The 22,217-nt window shown below is 48.7% G+C and overlaps 2 protein-coding genes across 8 annotated transcripts in view; one reads left to right on the top strand and one right to left on the bottom strand.

Annotated features, from left to right (window-relative positions):
• LOC137357394 (uncharacterized) overlaps positions 1 to 22,217 on the bottom strand; it is a 52,351-nt gene that overhangs the window by 8,779 nt on the left and 21,355 nt on the right. For 4 of the 7 annotated variants that reach the window (XM_068023727.1, XM_068023725.1, XM_068023724.1 and 1 more), the window contains 2 exons: positions 14,586 to 14,758; positions 2,000 to 2,183 (listed from right to left, as the gene is read on the bottom strand). In XM_068023727.1, coding sequence (XP_067879828.1) covers positions 2,000 to 2,144 — 145 coding nt within the window. In that variant the 5' untranslated portion in view covers positions 2,145 to 2,183; positions 14,586 to 14,758. Of the gene's footprint in view, positions 1 to 1,781; positions 2,184 to 14,585; positions 14,759 to 22,217 lie in introns of those variants that run through there. The other 3 variants (XM_068023728.1, XM_068023730.1, XM_068023729.1) reach the window with 3 other exon arrangements.
• Positions 11,317 to 14,877, top strand: LOC137357395 (SPRY domain-containing SOCS box protein 4-like). Its single transcript, XM_068023732.1, has 2 exons — positions 11,317 to 12,773; positions 14,635 to 14,877. The coding sequence occupies exons 1-2, from the start codon at positions 12,083 to 12,085 to the stop codon at positions 14,760 to 14,762; spliced, it is 819 nt and encodes a 272-aa protein (XP_067879833.1). The 5' UTR covers positions 11,317 to 12,082; the 3' UTR covers positions 14,763 to 14,877.

A 22,217-nucleotide genomic window follows, 5' to 3' on the forward strand; every position in this document is an offset into this window, starting at 1 on the left:
GTGGGAATAGCTGAGTAGTTCATGCAGAGAGCCGGTACGGACACAATGGGCTGAATGGCCTCCTTCTGTGCTGTGGCCATTCTATAATTCTATGAAAGGAATTACCCATGGCGATAAATGCAAAGGAGGCCTACGGGGCCACATGACCTACTCCTGTTCCTATTCCGGAGGCCCAGTGCTACGAAAGTGCTTCCAAGTTTTTTCATACTTTTATTTTTTGAGGACTTGCGTTAAAACTGAAAAGATTCCATGGATGTGTTTTTTTTTACCAAGTTCACCGAAAGGACATTTGAGAAGTTCCTCGAAAACCACCTGTGCTAGAAACCACCAGTGATTTGGGCTCAGTAAACAACAGAATCCTTGGTGGCCTGGGGAAGATGTTTACAGAGAAGGCACATGTCAAGGTTGATGGAGGTCAGGAGGTTGACTCTCTATTTGTGGTTTGGACATTGTTTTTAGTTTAGTTGGGGTGTGCACTCTTTGACAGTTGGTGTTTTCCTGTCGAGGGTAAAGAAATCACACCTTTTTCTGTACCTCTTTGAAGAAACCCTGCAAAGATCCAGTGTGGGAGAGCTAAAATCCCTGGAGCTGCATCTTTCCTGAGAAGCTGGAAAAACCCTATGATTCAAGTGTATGATGGTCGAAAAACCCTGATGCCACATTTCTCCTGGAAAGCCAGTAGAATAATTCTCGATATCTCCAGAATGGACTGCTTCTGAAACGATCCAAGTGGCCCGTCTCCGTATGCCAGGACGCCAGACCAAAAAAGGGACAACTGACTTCCTTCCTTACGTTTTGTTCATCAAGAATTAACAAATATTTGGCCAAAGTAATTTTTTTTTTGTCTTTTTTTCTAACAGACCTCTGCAGAAGGAATTATTGTATTTTTCCCCGTATGTATGTGTGAGTGTAATTGGGGAATTTAAAAAGGGAACTTTCATATTTCAATCTGTGTGTTAATGCTTTTTTTCGTTACTGGTTTGGAATAAACTAATAATTTTGTTGTTTATTAAAGAAATCCGGTTGGTATATTTTATTCTGGGATTTTAAAAATAGAGTGTATGATTGGCTGTATGGGTAACCGGGTAAACATTTAAATTTATGTTGTGACGTGTGGAGAAGTGGAACTAGAAAAGACAGTGCACTCCTCCCTCCTCGGTCGTAACACCAGGTTAATACCCTGTGGACATGGGTTCAAATCCCACCATGGCAGCTGGTGGAATTTAAATTCAATTAATTAATAATAAAAAAAATGTGCAATTGAAAGCTAGTCTCAGTAATGGTGACCATGAAACTATCAATTGTCGTAACAACCCACCTGGTTCACTAATGTCCTTTAAGGAAGGAAATCTGCCATCCTTACCTGGTCTGGCCTACATGTGACTCCAGACCCACAGCGATGTGGTTGACTCTTAACTGTCCTCTGAAATGGGCCTAGCAAGCCACTCAGTTGTCAAGACCAGTTAGGGATGGGCAACAAATGCTGGCCTTGTCAGTGACACCCCCATCCCATGAAAGAATTAAAAAGTAAACTTCCTACACAAGTCTTTCTCCTTACCCATAAAATGGGTCAAAAATCTAAAACTGTCGCGGGCTGGGGAACCCAATGCTGTCAGAGCTACAGCTATCAAACGTGTGCAGGAATCGCCCCTTCTCACAATAGCTCCTAACCCATCCACTATAGGCTTCTGAAGTAGAACAGGCTTAAACTGCAGCGGTCACACAAGGGTTAAAGCCGCGACGAGCACCCCCAGAAATGATCGTATAAAAACTCCTCTTACCATAACCAGTTTTCCTGTTAGGTTCCCCATTTCTCCATGGAAAGTGAATCAATTTGCAAACGGCAGGAGTTATTAACACGAGATTTTAATTAGCCATGACAGACACCCAGGAGAGATGTCTTTACTCAGTGGGTTCGCTGCAGAGTGGTAGATAGTTTCAGAAGCAGGATCAAACTAGTTTAATGAAAAGTGATTTCTTTCCACATGCCAGCACTTACCAGGAGACTTAAAGTCGGAGAATGAGAGAGGACAACGTGGAAGCTGTAACTTGAAGCGAGGGTTTGATGACTCATTTCCGCTTACGTTGTCACATCTCTCACTTTGTACTTGACAGTCCCTCCATTGGTCGCCTGACATGTCCATCACTACATGTCCCTATCTTCCCACAGCCAATGTCTGCACCTGATGTGATTGTCAAGAATCGTCAGTCAAACAATATTCTCAATAGTATATTAATGATTTAGCTGAGAGAACTAAGTGTAATATCTCCAAATTTTCAGGTGACACAAAACTGGGTGGGAGGGTGAGTTGTGAGGAGGTTGCAGAGAGGCTTCAAGTTGATTTGGACAAGTTGAGTGAGTGGGCTAGTGCATGGCAGATGCAGTATAATGTGGATAAATGTGAGGTTATCCACTTTGGTAGGAAAAACAGGAAGGCAGATTATTATCTGAATAGCTATAAGCTGAGACAGGGGAATATGCAGCGAGACCTGGGTGTTCTCGTACACCAGTCGCTGAAGGTAAGCATGGAGGTGCAACAGGCGGTAAAAAAGGCAAATGGTATTTTGGCCTTCATCGTGAGAGGATTCGAGTACAGGAGCAGGGATGTCTTGCTGCAATTATACAGGGCCTTGGTGAGGCCACACCTGGAATATTGTGTGTAGTTTTATAGTTTTGCTCTCCTTATCTGAGGAAGGATGTTCTTGCTATAGAGGGAGTGCAGCGAAGGTTTACCAGACTGATTCCTGGGATGGCGGGACTGACATATGAGGAGAGATTGAGTCGGTTAGGATTATATTCGCTGGAGTTCAGAAGAGTGAGGGGGGATCTCATAGAAACCTATAAAATTCTAACAGGACTTGACAGGGTAGATGCAGGAAGGATGTTCCCAATGGTGGGAGAGTCCAGAACCAGGGGTCATAGTCTAAGGATACGGGGTAAACCTTTCAGGACTGAGATGAGGAGAAATTACTTCACCCAGAGAGTGGTGAGCCTGTGGAATTTGTTACCACAGAAAGCAGTTGAGGCCAAAACATTGTATGTTCTCAAGAAGGAGTTAGATATAGCTCTTGGAGTGAAAGGGATCAAAGGATATGGGGGAAAGCAGGAACAGGTTACTGAGTTGGATGATCAGCCATGATCATAATGAATGGCCGAGCAGGCTCGAAGGGCCGAATGGCCTACTCCTGCTCCTATTTTCTATGCTTCTATGGTTCTAAACTCCAATACTTCATTTTTACTCCAAAGTAACAAAAGTGCTGAAGAAAACAAACACATACACACACACAGTGAGCCACCTTCACTCAGGATATACACCACCCCCCCCCCTCCAGAATATTAACAGTGGCAGAAACCTGGAAATTAAAATCCCCACAAGATGCACCTTGTGTATGGCTCTGTGGGTAGCACTCTGCTGTCTGAATCCAAAGGTGTCAGTTCAGGTCCCACTCTGAGACATGAGCACAAAAGTTTTGGCTGATAGCCCCCGTACAGCACTGAGCACTGAAGGAGTACTGCACTGTCAGAGGCGCCGTCTCTCAGACGAGACATTAAACAAGACCCCGTCTGTCCTCTCAGGTGGATGTAAAGGACCCCATGGCTGTTATATCACACAAGAGCGGGGGGTGGGGAGGGGGTTCTTCCCCAGGTCAATTATTTATCCCTTGACCAAAATCACAAAAAACAGATCAGCGGCTCGGCAGTTATCGCATCGTTGTTTGTGGGATCTTGCTGTGCGCAAATTGGGCTGCTGCGTTTCCGACATTACAACCGTGACTACGCTTTAAAATGATGTCTTTGGCTGGAAAGCGCCTTGGGGTGTCCGGTGGTCGTGAAAGGCGCTATATAAATGCAAGTCTTTCAATTTTTCCTTTCTTTGTCAGGGTCTGGCTTCCAGTCCGGGTGGGGATACCCTGGGGCGACTTGCAGTGGCAGCTCGGTCCACTTCCTGACCGGCGGGGTGTCGGGGTCTGATCCCCGATCCCGTGGGGAATCTGATCACTGGTGTGGGGGAGGTTCAGAGAGAAAGAAACAGAGAGACTGGCAGAAGGAGAGAAACAGGACGAGACGGAGAGAGAAAGAGAAAGACAGAGAGGGAGAGGGAGAGTGAGACACAGAGTGAAGAAGAGAGAGGGTCAAATTTTATTTTAACAGATCCACACACAGCGGGGAAGGCTACAGTTAATTGCCTCACTTAATATTTTAATTACTTAGCCGACATCTCCACAAGAGTTTCCTGCTCACCTGCCAACTCCCGGTTAAAACCAGAAGTGGGCAGGATCATGTCAGGTTCCTGACCCAATGCCACTTTTCAGGGCTTCAATCCCCATCTCCGCACCCCTCCACTCCTCCCCCACCCCCGCACCCCTCCACTCCTCCCCACCCCCGCACCCCTCCACTCCTCTCCCAACCCCCCACCTGCAACCAAACTTACCCTCATGTTGACAGTTAAAATTCTACCCAGAGAAAGACAGAGTGAGAGATAAAGATAGCAAGAGATAGAGAGAGAGAGAGAGAGAGAGAGAGAGAGGGAGGGAGAAAGACAGAGAGAAGGGGAAAGTGAAAGATAGAGAGAGAGGGAGGGAAAAAGGCAGAGTGAGAGAGAGAGGGAGAAAGAGAGGGAGAGAGAAAGTGGGAGGGAGAAAGACAAAGAGAAAGAGAGAGGGGGAGGGAGAAAGACAGACAGACAGAGAATGACAGACAGACAAAACAGACAGACAGAGACAAAGAGAGAGAGAGAGAGAGAGAGACAGAGAGAGAGAGAGAGAGAGAGAGAGAGAGAAAACAGACAGACAGAGACAGAGAGACACAGACATAGAGAGAGAGACAGAGAGAGAAGAACAGACAGAGACAGACAGACAGACAGACACAGATCCAGGAGAGAAAGAGTGAGAGACTGAAACAAAGAGAGAGACACAGAGAGACATACAGTGAAAGAGGCAGAGAGTGAGGGAGAACAGTAAGAGAGAGACAGAGAGAGAAAGATATAGGAAAAGAGAGAGACACACAGGGGAGAGAAACAGTGAGAGACAGAAAGAGAGAGAGACAGAGAGGGGGGGGAGAGAGAGAGACAGAGTGAGAAATAAAGGTAGACAGAGACACACACACACATACACACAGGGTAGAGTGAGAGCCAGAGAGAGGAATTGAGAGACAGACAGACAGAGACAGAGGGAAGAGAAGGTGACAGAGTAAGAGAGAGACAAAGGGAGATAGCGAAAGAGAGAGACCAGGGAAGAGAGAAAGAGGGAGAGACAGTGAGAGAGATGGGGAGAGAGAGTGGGAGAGAGACGGGGAGTGAAGGGGAGAGAGACTAACCCTAACAGCAGCATTCCAGTAGCAGGGATTTGTGAGGAAGCTGGTTGACTCACTCACAGCATTGCTGGGGAGGAGGAGGGGAGGGTGAGAAGCTGAGCTCAGGGCTGTGCCTGGCTACACGCATGCTCCACCTTCCCCTCAACTGGCCTCAGTATCCCTGAGGTTAGGTAAGCAGACGGCCCCTGATGCTAACCTGTGACATGCTGCTGTCAATATCGGGATGAGGGCGGGACCAGGCCCGGCCATGATGCCCCCCACAGTCGAATTGCCTGCAGAGAGAGGCTCATGCGGGCTGGCCCATGAGGAAAATGGTTGCAGCCTGTGAGGTTAAATTCAGGACAGCGTGAAGGTCAGTAATGTGAGTCGCAGGCTAGATTAACTGAAGTGTGTGTAACTCGATCACAGCATTATCTCAGTGGATGACTCCCCGGAGATTGTGCAGTGCGGGCACAAGAGGCTGTCTGTTTCATTTCCTCTGCCTCTCACTGCAAGGACCACGATACACAATCCTCCCACACACACACACACCACGGCCTTGAGCATCTGAACATGGCACAAACTGATGTGCAGAGGTTATGCTACAATGTCATCACTATCTGTTACAGCTTTCACAACTCAATGGGCCTTCTGTAATGAACACAGCCTCAGTCCTTGTAACACACCATCCACCCTCCCTATCTCTCTCTCCATCCCCCCCTCTCTCCCCTTTTCTCTCTCTCCCCACCCCCCCCAACCCCCCATCTCCCTCTCTCTCCCTTTCCTTCTCTCTCCCTCATCCCCCTCTTTGTATTCCTTTCTCTCCTTCTCTCTCTCCATCTCTGCCCTTCTCTCCCTCCTTCTGCATTCCTTTCGCACTCTCCCCATTTGTATTTCTCTGTCTCTCCCCCACCCCCCCATCTCCCCCTCTTCATCCCTAATTCTGTTTTTCTCACTCTTCCCTATTTTACCCTCTATCACTAGTTCTCTTTCTTTTCCCCTGTGTATCCTTTCCTATCTCTGTTTCACTATCCCCCTCTCTCCAAATTTCTCTCTTTTCCTTGATCACTTTATCACTCCTTCCCTCCGTCTCCATCTCCCTTCCTCTCTCTGTGTCTCACTCCATCTAAATCTCTCTCCCTCTCTGTCTCTCCCTCTATATATATGTTTCTGTCTATCTATCCACCTAACTCTCTCCCTCTCTGTCTCTCTATCCATCTAACCAGCTAACTCTCTCTCCCCCTGCACTATCCATCTAACTCTTTCTCTCTTCCTCTCTGTGCATATCTCTCACTCTCGGTGATTCACGTGATTGAATCCTGAGATGAGGGGGCTGTTTTATAAGGAGAGATTGAGGAAACTGGGTCTGTATTCTCTGGAGTTAAGGAGGATGAGAGGTGATCTGATTAAAACATAAAATTCTTAAGGACAAGATAGATGCTGTGAGGCTGTTTCCCCCTGGTGGGAGAGTCTAAAACGAGGGAGCACAGTCTCAGAATAAAGGGTTGGCCATGAAGGGGTGAGATGAGGAGAAATTTCTTCACTCAGGTTATGAATCTTTGGAATCCTCTACCCCAGAGAGATGGTGGATGCTCAGATGTTTTATTTTTATTTAGAGATACAGCACTGAAACAGGCCCTTCGGCCCACTGAGTCTGTGCCGACCAACAACCACTCATTTATACTAACCCTGCAGTAATCCCATATTCCCTACCACCTACCTACACTAGGGGCAATTTACAATGGCCAATTTACCTATCAACCTGCAAGTCTTTGGCTGTGGGAGGAAACCGGAGCACCCGGCGAAAACCCACGCGGTCATAGGGAGAACTTGCAAACTCCGCACAGGCAGCACCCAGAATCGAACCCGGGTCCCTGGAGCTGTGAGGCTGCGGCGCTAACCACTGCGCCACTGTGCCGCCCCCGTTGAGTATATTCAAGACTGAGATCGATAGATTTTTGGTCTCTCAGGGAATTAGGGGATCGGCCAGGTAGATGAGGAGGTGAGAAGATCAGCCATAATCATATTGAACGGCAGAACTGGTTCGAGGGGCCGAATGGTCTATTCCTGATCCTGTTTCTTATGTTCTTTGTGTCTTCTCTGTGTCTCTCAGATTCCTGCTTTCTCTCTCTTTCCCTCTCTCTCCTTCCCTCTCTATATCTCATTCATAAGGACGTCTTCACGATGCACTTGGAGAAATACAATATGGTTATAACAAGTCAACATGGTTTTACTCGAGGGAGATCCAGTTTGACAAATTTATTAGAGGCCTTTGAGGATGGAAGTAGTAGGGTGGATAAAGGGGAACCAGTCGATGTAGTATACCTGGATTTCCAAAAGGCATTCGATAAGGTACCAGGCAAAAGGTTAATAGGCAAGATAAGGGCTCGTGGAGTTGAGGGTAATATATTAGCATAGATAGATAATTGGTTAACATACAGGATGCAACAAGTGGGCATTAACAGGGCATTTTCAAGTTGGCAGGCAGTGAATAGTGGGGTGCCGCAAGACTCAGTGCTGGGGCCTCAGCTATTACGACCTATATTAATGATTTAGATGACGAGACAGAGAGTAATATATCTAAGTTTGATGATACAAAGCTTGGTGGAAAGGTAAGCTGTGGGGAGGACTCTGAGAGGCTGCAAAGGGATATAGAGAGATTAAGTGAGTGGGCAACAAGATGGTAGATGGAGTATAATGTGGGGAAGTGTGAAGTTATTCACTTTAGTCGTAAGAATAGAAAAGAGGAATATTTTTTTAAAGGTGTGAAACCTGTAAGTGTGGATGTTCAAAGAGACTTGGGTGTGCTTGGACAAGGAATGCAGAAAGTTAGCATGCAGGTACAGCAAGCAATTAGAAGGCAAATGGCATGTTGATCTTTATTGCAAGGGTATTGGAGTGCAGGAATAAGGATGTGGGGATTGTCCTGTGATGAGAGGCTGAGTAAACTGGAGTCTAGAAGAATAAGAGGTGATCTCATTGAAACATACAAGATTCTAAAGGGGCGAGATGGGGTAGACACTGAGAGGTTGTTTCCGCTGGTCAGGGAATCTAAAACGCAGGAACACGGTCTCATGATAATGGCCTGATCATTTAGGACTGAGATGAGGAGAAATGACTTCACCTAAAGGGTTATGAATCTTCGGAATTCAATCTTTGGAGGGTTGTGGATGCTCTATCGCTGAATACATTTAAGGCTGGAATAGACAGATTTTTGGTCTCTCAGGGAATCAAGGGATATGGAGAGTGGGCGGGAAAGTGGAGTTGAATCCTAAGATCAGCCATAATCGTACTGAATGGTGGAGCAGTCTCAATGGGCCGAATGGTCTACTCCTGCTCCTATTTCTTGAGTTCATTTTGATTTGATTTTGATTTAGAGATGCAGCACTGAAACAGGCCCTTCGGCCCACCGAGTCTGTGCCGACCATCAACCACCCATTTATACTAATCCTACACTAATCCCATATTGCTACCACATCCTCACCTGTCCCTATATTCCCCTACCACCTACCTATACTAGGGGCAATTTATAATGGCCAATTTTCCTATCAACCTGCAAGTCTTTTGGCTGTGGGAGGAAACCGGAGCACCCGGAGGAAACCCACGCAGACACAGGGAGAACTTGCAAACTCCACACAGGCAGTACCCAGAATCGAACCCGGGTCGCTGGAGTTGTGAGGCTGCGGTGCTAACCACTGCGCCACTGTGCCGCCTCTACCTCTCCCTCCTGTCTATCTATATGTCTTTCTATCTCCCTCTCTCTGCATGTCTCTATAATCTCCCTCCCTGCCTAGATCTCTTTTTCTCCATCACTCCATCTCTCTCACTCTCTCTCTCACTATCTCTCTGTTTCTATCTGCCTATGTCTCTCTCTATCACTTCTTCATACCTCTTTATCTCTTTATCAATCACATATCGGAACAAGAGGAGGCCATTCAGCCCCTCAAGCCTGTTCTACCAGTGAATGAGATCGTGGCTGATCTGTGACATAACTCCATTTGCCTTTGCCCCATCTCCCTTAATAACCTCAGATTTAAAGTTAACAATTGATCCGGCATCAACTGCCATTTGTGGAAGAGAGTTCCAAACTTCTCCCACCCTTTGTGTGTAGAAGTTTCCTCATTTCACTCCTGAAAGGTTTGGCTCTAATTTTTACATTGTGCCCCCTCGTCCTAGACTCCACAACCAGAAGAAACAGTTTCTCTCTATCTACCCTATCAGTTCACCTTAATATCTCGAAAACATCGATCAAATCACCCCTTAACCTTCGAAATTCCAGGGAATACAACCCGAGTTTGTATAATCGCTCCTTGTTAAAAAAAATCCTCTGGCTCGCTCCCATCATCTGAAACCTTTCAAGATATCCAGTCACTCTACCTTTAATTATAGACTCTAGTAATTTCCCGACAACAGATGTTAGGCTAACTGGTCTATAATTCCCTGGATTCCCTCGGCCACCTCGTAAATAGCAAGTTGATGCACAATTTTCCGATCCAAAGGATCGGTTCCTGAATCGAGAGAGGTTTTGTGACTATAGTTAGGCCGTCTGCAGTGTTCCCATTGACTTCCTTCAAAGCCCTGCCATAGAAAACATCTGGGGATCTGTCAGTCTTTAATCCCATTACTTTCTTCATTACCGTTATTGTGCTTATGTTAATTTTGGTGAGTCCCTGTCCCTGATTCAATATTAATCTCCTTGGAATGTCTGGTATTGTGACCTCTTCCTCTGTAAATACTGATGCAAAGTAGTTATTCAGCATGTATGCCATTTCCTTATTTTCATTGGCGATATCATTGTTATCAGTTTTCAAAGCGTCCACATTGTTTCTGACTTTTTCCTTTTAGTTTTAGGTTGTCCCTTATCTCTTTAGTCATCCATGGCTGTCGTTTTTTGGTTCTTGTAGAACTCTTGCCCTTTAGGGTTTTGTATCACATCAAATTCTTTTTTAAAAAAACACCTCCCACTTATCTTCTGTCATTTTACCCAATAACAGACTCGCCCAGATTACTCTGGACAGTATCTCATCACATCGGCGCCAACCTCACCTAAATCTTGAATCTTTAGTGGCTGTTTCACATTGTCCCTTTACAGCTCAACATTCAGCTCAGTCATATTATGGTCACATTAGATAGATGTTGACACACTATTGGGCTTTCCCTGAAATCTCTCTCATTGCTTGTTATTAAACCTGATATTGAATGCCCCCTTGTTGGTTCTAGGAGATACCGCTGCTGAAAACACATTCTCTACCTTTCGGACATGAGCTTATTCCAATGTATATGTGAAGTTATAATCCTCCATTAAAACCATTCTGCTTTTGCTACACGCTTGTCTAATCTCTGCATTAATACAGTCAGCCTCCTAACACCTGGTATGCCTATACACAAATCCCACTAGTCTTAAATCCTTTTCAATTTCTTAACCAAAAAAGGCACCAGTACCTGCTTCCCTCTCTTATTATTGCAGTGAGTTTATCCATAACCACTAAAGCTACTCTCCCCCTTGACTACTTGCCCCTATCTTTCCTGTCGAACATAGACCCTTTGAGATAGGTTGATAGGTAAATTGGCCATTATAAAATTGTCACTAGTATAGGTAGGTGGTAGGGAAATATAGGGACAGGTGGGGATGTTTGGTAGGAATATGGGATTAGTATAAATGGGTGGTTGATGTTCGGCACAGACTCAGTGGGCCGAAGGGCCTGTTTCAGTGCTGTATCTCTAATCTAATCTAACAAGTCACACCCTCCAGGTTGAATTTGTGTCTGCAGTTCATTCAAATTGTCCCTCACACCCTAATCTGTGCTTCCACTGTATGTTTTACTCTAAATTTTCTATTTCTCTCCCCTGCTTTAATCACTTTATATCTTTTGGTTTTCCCTTTATATGTAGTGCCTACAGCACATTTTCCGATTGTTAATCTATTCTCATTGTCAGCTTGTTTTGGATTTATTATTTATACTTCCATATTTCTATTTGCCCCTCCCTCTATGTAAATTCTCTCTTTCTATCAGTCTCTCCCCTTCTGTTTCCCCTCTCCGTCCCTCTTTTGCCCTCTACCTCTCCCTCTCAGTCTGTCGATCTCTCTCTATTTCCCTCGTTGCTCCCTAACTGACTGTCTTTGTCTCTGTCTGTCTCGCTGTCTCTCTCTATTGTTCCTTTTCTGCCTCTCTCTCCCTCTCTATCTCCCCTTCTGCCTCTCTCTTTCTCTGTCTCTATCTCTCGCAACTTCTTTCTCACTCTCTCCATGTTCTCCACCTGTCTCTCCTCTCTCTCTCCCTCTATGTCTGTATGCCTCACTCTATCCCTCTCCCTCTCACTGGCAGCCCCCAGTTGCAGTAACCCAGGAGCCTCTGCCTCTTGCACAACAGAAGAGACGCAACAGTCACTGACAAGAACAAACACAACAAAACCACAGTGAAAGAGAGGGACTGAAGAGAAGTGAGCAGATGACGTTAGTGCCTGGCATCCTGGTGTTGAGTGGGAGTCAGTGATAGTATGAGGGACAGCCTCAGAGAGCAACCCAGCACAGAGTCGATCAGCATCCTACACCGTGCGTAATAAGAGCTGATAAAACTGATAAAATATATATAAAAGGTAGAACTTGTGATCAATTTAGTTACAGCTCAAACCCTTTCACAAGTAAGAGAGCGGCAGACTTCGAAATTTAACTGAGGAAACGGGGGAGAGAAATAATTCTAAATCTGATTTATTAATTTAAACTTGTGTCAAAAATTAGTCAGTTGAAGTGGAGGAGAGAAAAGATTTTGGTTTGTTTCTTTTTGGAAAATGGGTTTGAATTTGGTCAAGTCCATCAAGGCGGAGAAGGAGATGTCTTCGAGCCAGGGGCTGCAGCGCTTTCAAGGGCTGGGGGTGCCAACACCAGCCAGTTTGGACTTCTTGCTGGACCTGCCGCCGGTACCCAGGGAGGTGCAAGACCGCCACGCTTGGAGCAGCTGGGACCGCTCGCCAAACATGTGCCCGTCGGAGGGCTCAGCGGAGAATTGCGAGCTTGCGGCCCGCCGGCGCCCGGTGCCCGACAGCACTGACTGCGTGCGGGGCAAGGTGGGCTACCGGCGGGGGCTCCACGTCTGGCAGGTGGGCTGGCCGCCCGGGCAGCGGGGCAGCCACGCCGCCGTGGGGGTGGGCACGGCCTGCGCCCGCCTCCAGTCGCCCGGCTACCGGGTGCTGCTGGGCGGCGAGGATGGCCAGTCGTGGGCGTGGGAGCTGGGGGGCAACCGGCTGCACCACGCCGGCAGAGCTGGCCGGCGGTACCCGGAGACGCCCGGGGCCCCGCTGGCCGTGCCCGAGAGATTCCTGGTCGTGCTGGATTCCGACGAGGGGACGCTGAGCTTCATGGTGGACGGAGAGTACCTGGGAGTGGCCTTCGACGGGTTGAAGGGCAAGACCTTGTATCCCATGGTCAGCTGCGTCTGGGGCAACACCAGAATAACCCTCACCTACGTTAATGGACTGGACAGTAAGTGAGCAAAGACGGGTACGGGCAGAAGAGGGTTCAGTTCATGCTTTGGGGGCGCAGTTGCTAATTCCGGCCGCAAATTAGAACCTTAGGACGGTTACGGCACCGAAGGAGGCCATTCGGCCCATCGTGTCCGTACTGGCTCTCCGAAAAACACAATTCCCTCACTTCCAACATTTTCTCTTCTGGTGCTTCCTTTTGAAAGCCCCGATTGGGAAACAACCCGATTGTAATTATCCTGATTTTTTTTTTTAATTACTGAAAATGACCTTTAAAAAAAAACAGAGAACAGAACGGTTTTCGAGTTACACTGGATTGCAAACGCCTCAGTAAAGGCTTTAAAACAAAAAAAGGATCGCTTCAAAACCTTGTCAGTGCCCTAATGCTTAAAAAAAAAAGCCGGCTTGATTTCTGTTGGCGCTTTGAGGACCCGCACATGACCACAGATAGCGCTGACCCCAAACTTGGAGTTCTATTCCTCCTTGAGGGGGGTCCAGTTTTGTAGATGGGGCGGGGGGGGGGGGGGGGGGTGGGGGGAAGATCCTGCTTCCAGCACAATGCGTTTAAAACTAGCGCACACAAACAAATCGAGGAAATTCGAGTAGTGCTCAGAATTCCACTAATCGAGTAGAAACTCCAGACCCACCGGACATTTCTGTCAGGTGCCAGTGTTCACTAGGGTGCTGTGCACAGTTTGCGATCAGTATTAAACTGGAGAAAGTGCAAGAATAGATGTACTGGAATAATATCAGAACTGAGAGGCTGGGGCTCTTTTCTCTAGAAAAGAGAAGGCAGAGTTGTGGGGAAATGACCCCGATAGAGGTCTTTAAGATTATGAGAGGGTTCGATAAGGTAGACGTAGGGAAGACGGTTCCACTTGTGGGGGAGACCAGAACTAGGGGCCATCAATATAAGACAAACAGTCACAAATACATCCAGTCGGGAATTCGGGAAAACCGCTTTACCCAGAGAGATGCTGAGACTGGGACAGTAAGTAGCAAACAACGAGAGAAATAGAGGGAGAGTAAAAGACAGAAAGTGAGAGACACAGACAGAAAGAGAGAGAGGAGCGGACACAGTCATCTAGTTGTCAAGTTACCGCACCAGTCAGAATGAGATTTTGAATTCAGTTTAAATCACATGATTAGAACAAGCTGGTATCAGTCAAAGTGACCCTGATACTTGTAAATAAACCTTTTCAGTGTCCTTGAACAAATAACTTGGCCTATACGTGACCCCAGTCAACAGCACAGGCTTTGTCAGTCAGACATGAGGCAGGCATGCGGGAGTCTGCACCCTTGGCGGAGTTACAGAACAGCAAAGGGTCTTCACCCCATGGTCGATCAGCCACCGAGGCTGCCTAGGCTGATACTCGTTGCTTGGAAACTGTCAGCTCGTGGGCAATCCTGCAGGTGGTTGGCTAGCACTGTGTTAATACGCCAGGCATCTATTTTAAGATGGGGCAGGATTGGTGCGGAGGGAGCGGGGGGCGGTTTGAGGGGGGTGGGGTGGGGTAAAGTGAGAACGGGAATTCAGGGGGTCAGAGATAATTTTTTTTTGAAAGAAATCAGGTCCGGCCTTTGCCCGCCTGACTATTGAGCCGCCCGGGAGAGGGCGAGCCCGCGGGTGGCGAGGCAGCCTCCGGATGGAGCTCCTGCGCGATGCCCACTGCAGTCGAATAGGCTGGTGCCTGACCGCATTACCGGAGGGAAGCAGGGGTGGAGCAGCGGGGAGGTGTTGGGGGGAGGGGGTAAGAGGAGAGGAGTGGGGGGGGGGGGGGGGGGGGGAGGGAAAGCGGAGTCGAAAACGGACTTTAAGCCAGAAGAATCTCTTGCTGAGGGGTGGTCTCTCCGTTCCACAGGGCAGCCGCTGACTCTCGCTGATCTCTGCCGACGACGTATTCGGCAGGCGCTGGGGAAAGATCGAATCTCAGCAGTCGAGTCGTTACCACTGCCTCTCACCATCAAGACATATTTACAGTGCTCCTGAAAGAGGGAGGCAGAGAGAGAGAGAGAGAGAGAGATTGAGCACCTGACTGCAAACACCAGATCAACTCCAAGCTTATTATTTATGTATCCATTATGAAATAAAATTATTGATTGAATCCCGTTGTTTTGTTGAGTTTTTAACAAATGCTAGACCCCCTTCATTGAGCGGTTCGCCATTAAATCACCACCTGCAAGTTGCCCTCCAAGACACACACCATCCTGACTTGGAACTATATCGGCCGTTCCTTCACTGTCGCTGGGTCAAAATCCTGGAACTCCCTTCCTAACAGCACTGTGGGTGCACCTACCTCACACGGACTGCAGCAGTTCAAGAAGGCAGCTCACCACCACCTTCTCAAGGGCAATTAGGGATGGGCAATAACTGGCCGAGCCTCTCTCCATCTCACTTTCGTTCTTTCTCTATCTCTTTCTCGTTCTGTCTGTCACTTTCTGCCTCTGTCTCTATCTCTTAATCTGTCTCACAATCACTGTTCTCTCTCCCTGTCCAGACCAGATTATAATCTCGGCCTAGAGTTGAGTGTGAGGACTGTAGGCCCTCAGGAGACTCACTCAGATGCCCTGGACACAAGGCCAAGGCCAGTCTAACTCCTGGGCTTCATTAACGTGACTCTAGGCCCAACTCCGGCCTGAGCCTGGTGGGGATAACATGGGGCAGGCGGGTGGGAGGGGGCAGAGAAGGCCACGGGGATGATCCCCGTCAGCGAGGTAACTGAATCAGGGATGGATGGTGGTGATGGAGTGGGTTAGTTTGGGACGTGGTAAGAGGAGGTCCTGTTCCGGGCTTTGCTGCTCTTTGCTGCCTCCCTGAGGCTAGCAACCAGAGCCAACTGAGCTTTGAGTGTGAAATTGAGACCCAGACTCCTCTGTGGGTGAGGGCCTCAAATGCCTCCCGAAACCGGGGAGCAAAATTGGGGATCGGGGTGAGTGAGCAGTTTAAGAATTTAAGAACTGTTGGAATCAGCCATTAGTCCCAATGGGGGAATACCGGAAAGTGCAGGTGGGAGGGAGTTTTGGGAGCTTTTCTTTGTGCATTTACTTATTCCTGGCATCCCTGGCAAGGCCGGCATTTAGTGCCCATTCCTAGTTGCCCTCGAGAAGGTGGTGGCGAGCCGCCATCTTGAACGGCTGCAGTCCGTGTGGGGGGGTAGGTACACCCGCAGTGCTTTTAGAGAGAGAGTTCCAGGATTTTGACCTAGTGACGGTGACGGAACGGCCGATAAGCAAGCACGTTGAGACGGTGAACGCGACTTGGAGGTGACGGTGCTCCTTTGCGATGCTTCCCGCCCCCCCCCCCCTCCCCCCCATGGCGGAATAGCTCGCTGCCACTGATTGCCGTGCTGTGAGGCGTAGGGACAGGGGCTGGGGCCTGTGGTTCTGCAGGAAAGGGGGCGATGGGAGGGGAGTTGTGGGTGGGGGAGAGAGGATGAAGATATTTAACCCAATGACTGATACTGGACAAGCACTGATGGAATTAAATCAACCCTTGTTTCTTTCTAAATTCCCTCTCGGAACGTGACAGAGCGGAGGAGGGTCAGGATTAACCTGGAAAAATAGCTGAGTCTCTCTCGTGACCCACCCCCCCCCCCCCCTCCCTCCCCCCACAATCCCGTCTGAGAAACGTCCTTTTTTATTCTCGGACATCGACTGTCAGCAATTCCTGCTCCCCCTGCAGTTACTCAGAATGTCAGCAACACTGCAAGATTATTAATGCGCAACTCCATAGCTTCTGACCTTCTCGCACATGTCGCCTGTCGTTTCATGAACAATCAATTAATCCTTTCGGACGAGGGCTGTAGCTGCACAAGAGGCTGACTGGATGTCTTGAGGAGAGGACCACTTATTAAATGAGGCCTTGGCACAGTGAGTATTCAGCCACACAACTGTTCAGCTCTGTTGTAGCATTAGGCGTCAGTGCTTTCTCTCGGCTATTTTCTTTTTCTGTCAATGGCTTTACTGAGTGAGAGTCAGTGCTGAAGGAAAACTGATTGAGAGAGAGAGAGAGAGAGAGCTGGAGAAAGAGGTGAGGAGATACAGAAAGAGTCGGGGACATGGGGGGGGGGCGAGGAGGAGGAGGAGAGGGTGGGGACGCAAGACGGAAAGAGGGACAGATGCAGAGAGAGGGGAAAGGGAGATGGAGACAGGTGGCGATGGAAAGAGGGGGAGAGAGGGAGGGAGAAAGAGGGGGAGAGAGGGAGGGAGAAAGAGGGGGAGAGAGGGAGGGAGAAAGAGGGGGAGAGAGGGAGACTAAAAGGGAGCCAGCTGGGAGAGAATAAAGAGGAAAGCGAGAGAGAGAGAAGGAGGTAGGAGACGGATGGAGAGAAAAGGTGGAAAGACGGGGAGCAAGAGAGCAGAGAAGATGGTGAAGGAGGAAGGGAGGAGGACAACTGCTGCCCTGGAGGAATCATTGTCTGTGAAAGCTGAAGGGACAAACTTGATGGTAAACACAGTGAAAGCACAGTCACAAAAGGCCTACAATAGCCTGCTGCAGGGCTCAATAGCAGCACAGCTGTGTGGTATTGTGCTCAAAGGTGACAACTGTCTGTGATGGCCGGAGGGCGGCAGTTGGCGGGGGGTGGGGGGGGTGGGGGCTGCGATTTTTTTAGCCTCGTATCCGGGCATTTTCACTCCCCCCACCCCTGAGTCAGCAGGCTGAGGGAGCACAGCAGAGCCAGACTCTGGCCAGCGGCGGTACTGAGGGAACAGCCGTCTTACTGAGGTGTCCCCACACGTCAAAGATCCCACAGCTGTTATTGTGGGGGGGGGGGGGAAATGTTTAACCCTCGACCAGCATCGCTGGAAGAAAAGATTCATTTCATTGGCCAGCTTGTGGGATCTTGCTGTCCCCAAAATGGCTCCGGCACAAACGTCAAGCGCTGCACCTTGTGCGAGCCAGTGGGGTGGCAGAGTGACTGTTGGCCGGTGTGTGTGGTGGGGGGAAATGGAACGCCATAATCTTCCGGAATGTTCCACGGCAATTTTGGGATGAGGTTGACAGTTGGGAGGTGGTTTTGGCGGGGCGGGAAGGAGCAGAAGGAGGGACTGTCGACATCACTCTGCAGTGATTCCCGTGATGAGGATACGGCCTGGGAGATGGGGAGGGGGTTGCTGAACAACCACAAATGACTCTGCTGTTTCCCAAGTGCCAGGGATTGATGAGTCAGCAACCTAGGGGTTCAGCAGCTCGGTGATTCCTGCTGACTGCGTCCCCGACCATCGGGCGAGGTCAAGAGCAGCTGCGAAGCCCCACACAGTCGGAGAGCCAACGCTTGCTGCCCTGGCGCATCGCAAGCCACCTTGTTTCGTTGGCGGTGGGGTTACATGCAGGAGGGGCATTCGAACCTTTCTTTGGGGGATGGGAGGGGAAGCCCCGTCAGGCAATTCCACTGCAAAGGCATCACTGGCAAGCCCAGACTGGGGATCAAACACCTGCTCCTGGTCTGAATGGCGGAGCATTAACTGGAAAGGATGGCAGAAGAGGAGACACATCAGTTCCTGACCTGATCTCGCACTCTCCGTAAATTTGAACTCTGCTTTCCAGATCCTAACTCACAGCGAGTCCCGTTAACCCGTCACCCACCCCTGTGGCTCCCAGTCCGACAACACCTCAGTTTTAAAATTCTCTCTCCATTTTCAAATCTTTCACTAACCACGTACCCTACACATCTCTGTCACCTCCCAGGGCAGGTACAGCATGGGGGGGTTAGATACAGAGTAAAGCTCCCTCTACACTGTCCCAGCAAACACTCCCCAGGACAGGTACAGCATGGGGGTTAGATACAGAGTAAAGCTCCCTCTGCACTGTCCCACTTCTACATGTTCTGGACCTGCGCGTGACTCCTGTTCCTTCGCTGCCCACTGAGCATGTCCTGCACATGAGACACATACACACACATACATACTCACAAATGTAGGTGATTGAGCAGTACAAGTTCTAGGTGGCTCTATGCTCACAGTTAGTGATTACCAGTTGCAGTTGAAATGTGCTACCTGTTACCTGTCTCTCTCTCTCTCTCTCTTACAGGTTGAGCTGCGGAGGTTACAACAATGGTTGGACGATGGGTTTTGCTGCTTCTACTGTTGATGACGATCACTCTGAGCTCAGCAAAGAGTAAGTATTTCCATTGGGTTTACCCTCCGGCCCAATCTACCCCTCCGCACTTTTTGTCACCTCTGGACTTGACCTTTCCAAGGCATTCCTAACCGGCCTCCCACATTCTACCCTCCAAAAACTCGAGGGCATCCAAAAGTCTGCTGCCCCATGTCCCAACTCACACCGAGTCCCTTTCATCCCTCAGCCCCTGTGCTCACTGATCTAAACTGCATCCCAGTCCAGTAACACATCAATTTTAAAATTCTCATCCTCGTTTTCCAATCCCTCAGTGGCCTCCTCCCTCCCTAGCTCTGTATCCTCCTCCTCCTCCTCCTCCTGCCAAAACCCTCCGAGATCTCTGCGCTCCGCCAATTCTGGCCTCTTTCCATCGTTGAGCCTTTTATTGAACAACCAAGGCGAATCCAATTGGGTAATTCAGAGTGTTCGCTTTCTGATTGGCCGTGGCAAGGTAGGGCAGCGTGAGGATTGACGTGTCAGTCGGCCAATGGTGGGAGAGGATGGGGGAGGGTGCGTGGCTGTCTGGGGGACGTCATGTGATGGATCCTGCCAGAAGGCGTCCAACCAGAATTGTCGGCCTTACCAAAAGGTGCCACGCGCTCATCCCGCCAAGAGAAAGAGGTTCAATGCCAACCTGAACCCCCCCCCCCCCCCCCCCACAAAATAGCTGAGACATGCCGCGGTAATGCTGAGGTGGGATCAAGACAAACGGCTGGGACGAGCCCCAAATAAACTAGTGGGAATTGTAGACTCGCAACTGGCTCCAGTTGAGCAATAGGAAGATGGAAGCCCTCGGCTCCAGACCGCAGCACTGTCTCTGTTCCCTCGCTGCTTAATCTGACAGAGGGGAAGAGGAGTAACAGTACAGTGAGGGACAGCGTGAAACGGTAGAGTGGGAGTGAATCCCAGCTCATGGTGTTTAACGAGCGACACCCGCAGAGCAAGACTGGTCAATGACGTGTGTCCGGGCTGGAGGAGGTGCAGGAATTGGGGCTACGTGTCCTGAGAGCAAGTGGGGACCTGCAGCATCTAGTTCCCCATTATCCCACATCCCATACCACCCCTATCAGCAAACCCATCATTCCATCCACCGCCTTCTGTCCCCAGCAACTGAATCGTCTCGCCAGGCAAAGATCCCGCCTGATGCAAGTAGCTCGTTGAGGTCTGTTCACAGTTTGGTTTGTCCCAGGTGCTCTCCCTTGGTGATGGTGTGTGTGCGTGTGTGTGTGTGCGCATGTGTGTCAGACCCATGAGCATGTGTGCTTGTGAGCCAAGTGTGCTCTCTCAATAACCCTGAGTGTGAATTCTCGGTAACTCCAAGTGTCAGCTCTAAGTAACTCCGAGTGTGAACTCTCAGTTATCCTGAGTGTGAACTCTCAGTTACCCCGAGTGTGAGTTCTCAGTAACTCCGAGTGTGAGTTCTCAGTAACTCCGAGTGTAAGTTCTCAGTAACTCCGAGTGTGAACTCTCATTAACTCTGAGTGTGAACTCTCATTAACTCTGAGTGTGAACTCTCAGTAACTCCGAGTGGGAACGCTCAGTAACTCTGAATGGGAACTCTCAGTAACTCCGAGTGTGAGTTCTCAGTAACTCCGAGTGTGAGTTCTCAGTAACTCCGAGTGTGAACTCTCATTAACTCTGAATGGGAACTCTCAGTAACTCCGAGTGTGAGTTTCCAGTAACCCCGAGTGTGAGTTCTCAGTAACCCCGAGTGTGAACTCTCAGTAACTCCAAGTGTGAGTTTCCAGTAACTCCAAGTGTGAACTCTCAGTAACTCCGAACGTGAACTCTCAGTAACTCCGAACGTGAACTCTCAGTAACTCCGAATGTGAACTCTCAGTAACTCCGAGTGTGAGTTATCAGTAACTCCGAGTGTGAGTTATCAGTAGCTCCGAGTGCGAGTTCTCAGTAACTCCGAGTGTGAGTTATCAGTAACTCCGAGTGTGAGTTATCAGTAGCTCCGAGTGCGAGTTCTCAGTAACTCCGAGTGTGAGTTCTCAGTAACTCCGAGTGTGAGTTCTCAGTAACTCTGAGTGTGAACTCTCAGTAACTCTGAGAGTGAGTTCTCAGTAACTCTGAGTGTGAACTCTCAGTAACTCCGAGTGTGAGTTATCAGTAACTCCGAGTGTGAGTTATCAGTAGCTCCGAGTGCGAGTTCTCAGTAACTCCGAGTGTGAGTTATCAGTAACTCCGAGTGTGAGTTATCAGTAGCTCCGAGTGCGAGTTCTCAGTAACTCCGAGTGTGAGTTCTCAGTAACTCTGAGTGTGAACTCTCAGTAACTCTGAGAGTGAGTTCTCAGTAACTCTGAGAGTGAGTTCTCAGTAACTCTGAGTGTGAATTCTCAGTAATTCTGAGTGTGAGTTCTCCATAACTCCGAGTGTGAACTCTCAGTAACTCCGAGTGCGAGTTCTCAGTAACTCTGAGTGTGAGTTCTCAGTAACTCTGAGTGTGAACTCTCAGTAACTCTGAGAGTGAGTTCTCAGTAACTCTGAGAGTGAGTTCTCAGTAACTCCGAGTGTGAATTCTCAGTAATTCTGAGTGTGAGTTCTCCATAACTCCGAGTGTGAACTCTCAGTAACTCCGAGTGTGAATTCTCAGTAACTCTGAGTGTGAACTCTCAGTAACTCTGAGTGTGAACTCTCAGTAACTCCGAGTGTGAGTTATCAGTAACTCCGAGTGTGAGTTATCAGTAGCTCCGAGTGCGAGTTCTCAGTAACTCCGAGTGTGAGTTATCAGTAACTCCGAGTGTGAGTTATCAGTAGCTCCGAGTGCGAGTTCTCAGTAACTCCGAGTGTGAGTTCTCAGTAACTCCGAGTGTGAGTTCTCAGTAACTCTGAGTGTGAACTCTCAGTAACTCTGAGAGTGAGTTCTCAGTAACTCTGAGTGTGAACTCTCAGTAACTCCGAGTGTGAGTTATCAGTAACTCCGAGTGTGAGTTATCAGTAACTCCGAGTGTGAGTTATCAGTATCTCCGAGTGCGAGTTCTCAGTAACTCCGAGTGTGAGTTATCAGTAACTCCGAGTGTGAGTTATCAGTAGCTCCGAGTGCGAGTTCTCAGTAACTCCGAGTGTGAGTTCTCAGTAACTCTGAGTGTGAACTCTCAGTAACTCTGAGAGTGAGTTCTCAGTAACTCTGAGAGTGAGTTCTCAGTAACTCTGAGTGTGAATTCTCAGTAATTCTGAGTGTGAGTTCTCCATAACTCCGAGTGTGAACTTTCAGTAACTCCGAGTGTGAATTCTCAGTAACTCTGAGAGTGAGTTCTCAGTAACTCTGAGTGTGAATTCTCAGTAATTCTGAGTGTGAGTTCTCCATAACTCCGAGTGTGA

Source organism: Heterodontus francisci, chromosome 48 (genome assembly GCF_036365525.1).
Source record: "Heterodontus francisci isolate sHetFra1 chromosome 48, sHetFra1.hap1, whole genome shotgun sequence".
NCBI lineage: Eukaryota > Metazoa > Chordata > Chondrichthyes > Heterodontiformes > Heterodontidae > Heterodontus > Heterodontus francisci.